Source organism: Dermacentor andersoni, chromosome 1 (genome assembly GCF_023375885.2).
Source record: "Dermacentor andersoni chromosome 1, qqDerAnde1_hic_scaffold, whole genome shotgun sequence".
NCBI lineage: Eukaryota > Metazoa > Arthropoda > Arachnida > Ixodida > Ixodidae > Dermacentor > Dermacentor andersoni.
Window position 1 is genome coordinate 62,928,541 of NC_092814.1, and position 9,194 is coordinate 62,937,734.

General features: G+C 44.5%; 1 protein-coding gene across 1 annotated transcript in view; it reads left to right on the forward strand.

The window, feature by feature from the left end:
* LOC126546188 (uncharacterized) overlaps positions 1 to 5,266 on the forward strand; it is a 122,749-nt gene extending 117,483 nt beyond the window's left edge. Inside the window, exon 2 of the mRNA XM_050194333.3 lies at positions 3,801 to 5,266. Within this exon, the coding sequence (XP_050050290.1) occupies positions 3,827 to 4,837 (1,011 nt within the window). The 5' untranslated portion in view covers positions 3,801 to 3,826 and the 3' untranslated portion in view covers positions 4,838 to 5,266. The remainder of the gene's footprint in view (positions 1 to 3,800) is intronic.
* Positions 5,267 to 9,194: the final 3,928 nt, after the last annotated feature.

Sequence of the window (9,194 nt, forward strand, 5' to 3'; positions counted from 1 at the left end):
TGAGCGGCAAGCTATTAATTACTTTCGCTGTGCATCTCTTCAGCAGCCAATGTTCTATATATGCTTGGAGAACCGGAGCTGGAAAACGACGAAATAAAGAACAGAGGGACACAGCTCCCACTAAGAAGAAACGAATTTTTAATTAACTTACGCAATCAAATACACCGCTAAAGCACATCTGGCATGGGAAGCAAAAAATGTTGTATGGGGTTAACTGCACTCGAATGCGTAGGCCATGTGTTGGGTGAATAAACAATTGCTTCCTTTCACCTATATCTGTGTTTTTCTACAACTGAATGCCTTTGAGCAACCCCAGCCGCGCATTCTAAACTCGGGCAATGTGGAGAATGACAAGCATAAACACTAGCGCATCTCATTTCAAACAAACAAATTTAGCCCGCACGGGAGCGCCCGGTGGAAGGCAACGAAATGGCAGCTCTTCCTAATATTTCCGGCTTTCCCTTTTTTCTTTCTCGTCTCTCATCCTCATCTCTTTCTTTTCCCCCTACCCGAGTACACGGTAGCCAACCGATATGCCCTCTGGTTAACGTGTCCTTACTTTTATCTTTCTCTTGCCTGTGATATCCGCAAGTGGTATCGTTCCCCCGCGCATTGCAAGCGGCAACCCCAACGAGGATGTGATGACTAATGCGATGGTCGAGTAAATGGGCCGCTCCGCTTTGGATCACGAGGTCGTGGGTTCGGTCTCTGGCTGCGAGCTCCGCTCCTTTAAGCTGGACCAAAATGTAAGAAAGCTCGTGCACTTCCCGAAACACCATTAAGGTGAAGGAGATGCATCCACAGCCTGGGGCGATTTCCACGAACACTCAGTCCCAAGCTCCTCAACGGCGGGAAAAGCAAATGCCGCTAAAGGGAGCCATGCTGCCTCTGTCTGGCGCTACCGTATAGCTGCACAGCCCCCTAACGTGCGCGCCGGGATGGCACGCGCCGCCGAAGTCTGTCCGGAGGTTTTCTAGCCGCCGAGTTGGAAAGAAAAAAATAATAAAATCTGGAAGAGATAAATGCCGCATTTCTGTTCGCGCCACTGGAAAGCTATACAGAGGGTGCAGGTATTGCTCTGGCACACAAGGGAAACTTGTTCTCGTCGGTCAGTAGCATTCTTTTCTTTTCTTTTTCTTTTTTTTTTTGCGCAACATCCTGGACTTTGACTGGAGCTCGGCTTTGCTTTACCTCGGAAAACCGATCCGGCTGTCTACTTGGAAACTGATAACCACTTTGATGCTGACAATGTTAATAATAACGCTGACAATCATTTAGCGTTGTCCCCGTCGCAGTCATGCTACTTCAGCTTTTGCGAATGTTTAGGCCAACTTTCAAATCCCGAACCCGAATCCCTTTAGCCGGCGCCTCAATAGTGATGAAAAGGCTGTCATTTTCACGGCACAGAAAAGAAGGGGAAGTGCTAGTTTTGCTGTATGCGTGGCCTCGACTTTCTTCAATTTGACAAGCATGTACGCTCCATAGTGCAGCTGGTGGCGAACATGGCTCCGGCCATCGAGCATATCGTGAACAAATTGGCTCGAATTCACAAAAGTTCTATTTCGTAAGTCTTGTTGGCCATTGGTTGGCTGCATTCTCTAACGATATGTTGGACATCGCGATTGGCTTGCATCTTCTCTTATGAATAATTTGAGCGTAAGTTCTTCTTGCGAATAAGGGCTCAGGTCTATAAAGAAATGTCGCAAAACATAGGCCTTTAGTTGCAAAACTTCTCTTAGGTATTTTCTTGGTGACTGGCGTTCGACAGGCAGCCATTCATAATAGCAAACAGTGTAATAACGAGACAATCGGCATGATTGCGCTGATCGTCTCATTAGGCGAAGTTATATGAATGCGGAGCAAGACTATCAGAAGCAGCCGTTACCTACATTTAATGCGTCTCACACATATTAGCTACTTTTAAAGGTCCTGAACTTATTAACACGATTCGCAGGAAAATTGCGGAGCACTCAAAATATGCAAGCTTCTTTTTCTTTGCCGTGTACCACATCTTAAGTTAAACGAAGCCGAATGCATCAAGCAAGATTCATGAAAATATGCGGTCGAAGTATTTCTGCTAAAAGAAATGAACTTCTAGTTTAATATAGCCCGCATACTGAACACCCATGATGGATTTTCTTAATTTAGTAAAATTTGAAATTATTAAACATTCTGGCATTCCATATCTTACTTGGTCTTTTTTATGTTTGAAACTCGATTTGATGGTCATCTAAAACAAACAACGCCAAAGGTAAACGAATTCGCCTGCTCATCATTTTCTCGCGTGCTAAAGGGGAATTCACGAAACACTTGTGTACGCTCTAGAGATGTTCTCAAGAAAACGCAAGGGCCGGAAATGATGGCAAAGATATCATATTTGCTCGATGCTGCGACCAATCACGAAGAATTATTACAAATAATCCTTTGTAAATTTGGCTCCCTATCTTTTTATGGTGAGTCACTACATTGTCGCTCTTGTGCAGAGCTACTTACGGGCATATTCATTGGCCTTTACTAACACGGGGTGAGTAAGAGCGTGGATGCACTAAGTAGACTCGAGGAGTGTTGAGCCGTGAGAAAGGCCTCCATTTAACACATTTAGTGAGTGTTACCAATGGCTACACATTTCTTTTATCGTTATTAGATTATGGCGTTGTTTTCGTATCCTAGCGTTGCCGAGAGGGGAAAGGTTTTGCGTGTAAAGCCACAAATTCCATTGTTCAAGGCAAGGCATTACTTTGCCACACGCTCTTCCGTACTTTCGGACTTCAAAGAACGCCGATGCATGTGTGAAGGGACACGCCAGAGCTGACGACAGCTCTACCTATAACTGTAGGCCGCATGCGGCTGAGTCGAACTCTGAGCCCACGAACGCACCGGAGAGTGCGAATATTGAAGCATGACCTGCATGTCAAAGCTACTGCCAGGCAAAAACCAGAGCCATAGCCTCGGTGACATAAATGGACGTATCACACTTCGGCGCAGTCGAACACAGCTCTGGTTTCCGACAAATTGCTTGAGAAAAACATACAAGTCGGTAATAACGACGTTTTAGAACTTACAAATTCTAGCGAGTGAGACTGCAAGGCATATCCACTTGAAAAGAATTGTATGAATGACACCATCTACGACATACTCGGCGTCAAACTTGCGCAAAAAATTCACTGTCGTTTCACTTACTTTCTTAACAAGACGTCGTTTAACCAGAAAAGTAACTGGGGCGCCAATGCATTTCTCCGCAAAGTTAGAGAATCAATATCTCAAAACTGGTGTCATCCTGAGAGTTCGTTCCAAGTGGATCCGCCTTGGATCCGACTAGCATTTGTTAACTGCAATGTGTGCCATAAGGAAAATAGTTAAAACTTAATCAGTGAATTTTTGTCAATTAGTCGATTATGCATTTCAGTTTTTTGTGCAAGTAATGCCCGCATCTTTGAGTAGACCAGCTAATTGACTAGAATTGTGCTATCTGCCGCAGGCAATTTTCAAACATTTTTGAAAATGTTCACTGAAACACCCGGTATATGTCAAAGACAGTTATCACATGCATGATATTGAAGAAGGAAATTTGCGCAATTCCAGAAATGGTCTCCTTTGACTCCGGGTGCAATTCATTATAGAGTGAAAAAGGCACTGAAGCCGCCAGCTTGATCTCATGAGCATGGTCAGTACCTGCTTTCGACATGAATTATTGTGCATTTCGCTAGAGCAACGGGTGCCTCACGTTAACAGTTTGTGCGGCGCTAGCGGCTTCTTGTCGCTTAGCATCGTTAAATAAGAGTGGACTCTGCTCTACACAGGGCACTCGCCGCCACTTCTCAGCACGATGGGCGCGCTGGTCTGTCGGAGCCGAGAACCCGCCGAACCGGGCACCACCATCCTGGTGGATTCCCCCGAGCTTTGGGCCAAGCCCGCTTCGGCAGCGTCGCGGGGCCAGGCCGGCCGGCTGCCTTGGCACCGGACGCGGCGGGCCAAGCCCAGCGGCGCCGCCTCAGTGGTGTCTCCCACGGGCGACAACTGCCCGTGCTGCTGCGCGGGAGCCGCGGCCGCCGCCAAGCTGCAGCAGCCGGAGGTGGCGTCCCTCGAGAGACCCGAGTCGCCGCCGAACAAGATCAGCTTCTCGCGAAGCGCGTGGGAGACGTCCCCGGTGCTCGACAAGCCGAGCTCCGTGCGCGAGGAGCCGCTGTACGTGGAAGAGGCCACCGACCTGCTCACGGACACCGAGCAGCAGTGCCAATTCGCCTTCTCGGGCAGCGACGACGCCACCCAGGTGGAGGAGATGACGGAGAACAGTGGCGAGCCGTGCACCTTCTGCACGCTGTACCCGGAGGGCGCGCTGACAGCGGCCACCGACGACGACCTGAAGGGCGCCGCCGAGCGACTGTGCGCGCTCTACCCGGGCACCGGCCGCCCTGCGGGCGCGGCCGACGAGCCGTGCAGCCTCTGCCTCCTGTTCCCGTCCGACGGCGTCGTGGCGCAGCGCGACGAGGAGCCCAGGGCGCTCGACGACGGCTGGTCCAACCTCGACGAAGAGGTGACCATCATGGTGGACAGGGTGTCCAGCCTCAGCTCCATCGTGGAGGAGAAGCTCCGTGTCAAGAACAAGACGAGGCAAGACGTGTGGAAAGGGACATTCGGCATCTACGTGCATCACGCCAAGGACGGCACGAAGAAGATCGTCATACGCGATGGCTGGACGTCCTACCATATCCAAGGTAATGGATATGCTTATACCAAGCGAGTAGACATCGTATATTATTGCCCAATAAAAAAGATCAGATTAAGAGTGCGATGTTGGGCTACGAGACTTACTGCATGGCGTACCATGCATGTATAACAAGAAACCCCTAATTGCGCGGAAGGAGCTTATTAAACGTTGTGAAAACTTTTCGAATGGTTACTGCCGCATCAAGGTTTGATGGAGCGAAATGTGATTCCCAAGCTAACTGCAATGAACCTTGAAACCAACTGTCCACTACAATTTGTGGCTTTCTTGAGCACATAAAGAAAAAAAATTAGCGAGCACCATGCATGCGGTCATGTGACTGAAGTTTTAACGAGCAATCAACCTTGCATCAACTATATACAGAAGATGAAGGCTGCCGCCCTGCATCATTGTGGCTCGACCAACTGGCATCATTGCCCCATCGCCTCCGTCAAAGCTTCTATAGCTTTAATATCATTTCACGTATTTCTCCTAGCCTAATTCGGTTACTAAATACGGTAGAGTTCAATTAAACGTACCTTGTGGTGTCTAACACCAATAGTTCGGCCGAATATACTAACATATAACATGTTGACATAGTGTGAGATAAATCTTGGAAGAGCAAGGGTAAAATGCCTCAGAAATAGACTGGCTGACGGTTAGATAGGTGACCTATCTTTGTCCACCTATCGAGACGTCGGCGGCCTGTCTGGGGCATCTTAATTTGGTTCATTCAACATTTATCCTACAGTGGGACCTGTCGGCCCCAATCTCAACTTTGGATCTTCTGACAGTATTATTATCGAAATACGGCACTGCAATGAATGCCTGGTGCCACTTGTCAACGAAACTTTGCACGCCCACTGTGTTTCTGCCCGTTAAACAACAGGTGATGAATGCTTATATTTTGTTCATAAGCATCACAAGATGCCCACAAAACTCATCAGAACAACACTGGGGTGAAATTTATAAAGCTGTTCGTAGGGCTAGACAGTATCGAAAATACATGTATCTTCCGATACCTTTCGGATATGTCATATCTGTATAATGCGAACAGGAGGTGGGAATGAGTATTTATATTTATTATATTTTTTATACGTGCCTTGTATCTTCAGATACCCCGAACACCTACATGTAAGGCTTCAAGAACGGGAAGGTTTTGGGTCACCTCGAAAGGAAACGTTGGAACACCTGCCCTCCCTCACATCAGTTTTCGCCACGCTGCCCACCTCTTACTCATCTCTCGCGCACCCTTACTTCTGTCTTTTTCTTTTTTATACCCCTCATACCCCCATCTCCTTTGAAGACTTCTCTCGGTTCTGCCACTGCATGGGTGCCGGCCCCTAGAGCTTTCCTTTCGCCCACCACTCGCGGGTTTCTGTTTGCTAGTTAATCCTCGCATTACAAGGTCAGGCTGCAATTATTTTCACAGCTATAATAAGGAGCCTAGAATGTAGAGATTTTTCTCAATGACTCGAGCAGAAGATTTGTCGCCCGTAGGGCCCTGCTATAGACCGTTTTTTCGTAGGCGCCGCCATATTGTGAACGCAGTGGCGCCGCCTATGAGCAGCGTCATACTGGCTTGGGTGAAAGCGGTCTTTTGCATGGCAGGTGTACGCTCGGCGGTAGGTTCTGGCGTGTTTTCGCGGTCGTGTGGTCTGTTTAGTATGACGTGCGTCTTCTACGTGGTAAACGGTTCTGTGAGACCTGCTGAAGTGGTTTAATGCGTCATGGCCGGAATTTCTGCTGGCGTTGAGGTAGAAGGAACACGCAGTGCGATGGTGTGCGCGCATGTTTGAGCCTACGATCAGCCTCGGAGATCAATTGTGTATTTCTAAATTTTCCAATCACTAATGTGACCTTATTTCAGTATTATCCTCTATTTCTAAGCTGCGGTTTAGGAGCCACGAAACATACTCGACGATCGTAACAGCGTGGGTACCGTTCTGCTACGATAGAAGCTGTGATGTTATACTTTGACAAGCGTTCAAACTGTTCGCTGCAGGTTACATTGCCTGACTACTTGGTTCGATGGATGAGGTTTCCGCCCCTGAATAAAATAGTTTTGGCAAGTAATAGCAGCCTACCTTGCAGTCTGAATTAAGCTTGTCCAGCAAAGGGATTGTTTACGAACTGCGCGAGCGTCCAAAGCAGTGGTAGGTGCCGGATTACAGATATCTTCGTTCTATATACCGCATGGTCCAAGCATACCGCATCAGCGGTTATATATTCATAAATGTTGTGCGGGGCGACTATGCGAGATCGTATTGCGTCGTTAGCCCGTTTTCTCTTGCTTTTTCGAGAAAGAGGGTGTCAACCGAATTTTTCTTTCGGTTGTGTTCGTTCCGTTCTCTACGACGCACTCACACGTATTATGGAAATTTTGTCCTCAAAAATAGGCATCGCATTCTTTTTATGCGATCCCTCATATATTATGGCTGTATACAGGCCAAAAAGGCAATGCCGAAGCGCACAACTTACGTTTGTATCGTGCTGGTTCACCAACCACGGTGATCGCTGTGTTGAGCAGCGCCATCGGCCTCATGCGGGAAGGCTAGCGTACGCACATGGTAATTTGAAGCCTACTAGACTTGAAATGCGCGAGAACGATGCCGTTGTATCACAAATATTTGATAGCGCCTGTCGCTTAGATGTTTCGTGGTTGCCTTAGGATGGCTGTACGCGAGCATGCGCTCTTAGGCTTTATGTTTTACTCCCTACGCCAAGCGATCAGATAGTGAGCAGATTTACCATTTCATGCTGCTAATACAGAGACACCGGTTTTCTTTGTTGAATTAATACTGAAATAAGCAAAATAGTTCACAACACATACACACACCGCGACTGATAATGTGCGTACACCGCGGCTGATTATGCACGTCACATTTTTGCGCCCCCAAGAGATATTTCCGCCTACTGTAGATACCGATGCACCGAAAGGCTGCCCTGACGACCTTATATGAACAGACATGGCGTAAATTTCACAAAGTACGATCTAAAACATCTCGAAATCGTTCCGCAGCACGCGACAGCAATACTTTCAAGCAGCGCCGCGCCGGATCGCCCAAGCCAGAGAGGAGGAAAGGCTCTCCATGCGCCCTATGCTTATAACGCCTAAACTTGGTTAATAGTTTCCAATTGATATTTTGCCACTCCTATATAACATCGATGCTCAGCACGAGTAACTGCGACATAAAATAATCTCATTAGCTCTTCAATAGTTTCTTTTTCAACAGTCTTTTTTATATTTTGCCTTAGATAGTCGTTTTGATGATAAAGATTTATAGCTCTGGCAAGTATAACTTTAAGGATAGTTGTTATTATAATAGAAAAATATATAAGCGAAAATCATCCAGAGGCTCTAGAATCGTAAAAATGTTATAAAAACTAACTTATTATTCTTCGATTGAAACAAGCAGCAAAACAAAAACTAATTATTAAACTTTTTAATGACACTAAAGACTGTCTGCTTTTAAAATTACGCGATAGACATGATAGAGATTTCTGTCATGGTCCAACACGCTTTAGCTTAAATAAAAATGTCTAAGCTAAATCTTGTTATATTAGGCTAATGAATAAATATATAATTTTTGATAATACAAAATTAGTCAACTTAACTTTTTTTTCTTGAGAAGAAACATTATTTACTTGTTCAAGAATGACACACATGAAACTAAAACAATTGCGATTATTTTTTTCATAATTAACCAAACTCATCTAAAGTTGGAATAGTATTTTCCAAACGAAAAGCTTATGTTTATACTTATGTTTTTGTATTGAGTATTAATTTTTTATTTATATTGAGGCTTTTTAATAAAATAGTTAATAGACTTTAATGTAAAAAAAAACATTTGTCAAAAAGCTACAAAATTCACGATAAATCAACTAAAAACATTAAAGAAGATGATAAAATCACACGCTAGTAATAGTTGGCAAAGGTGGTCAATCACCATCTGACTTATACAAAGAAATTCAGTAGAAATAATGCCACAAAAATCTGGCTCACTTCAAAAAATTTTCACAAATAGAAATATAGATTCAAATGTGGCTAAATTACTATCAGCTAAAAATATTTATATAATAAGGTTTTGAAAGATTCTTCACTTATTTTATATAAAAAGTTATTGTTAAATAATAATTTTTTAAGTTTTTTGTTTTCTTTTAAAAATTTTTTTACTTAAATCAGTTGGTAGATGGTTTAAAGACTATTATTTATTAGTTATGGAAGCTCGCAAGTTATCTAGTAACAAACAAAAAATTATCCCAAATAAGGCTGGTATTAAGCTTATAACTATTCTTAAGGAAAAATAACAATAAAAAGATTACTATAAAAAGATAGAAAATCTTAAAATAATCAACGATAAAATTACAGCTAATATAATTCAACAGTTATCAGTATAAAAATGATCTTGCAGATATGAATAAAATATTATCGCTAGGTTTATCTGTGAATTTTTTAGGCAGTGAGAAAAAGGTTCGCTATTTTAAG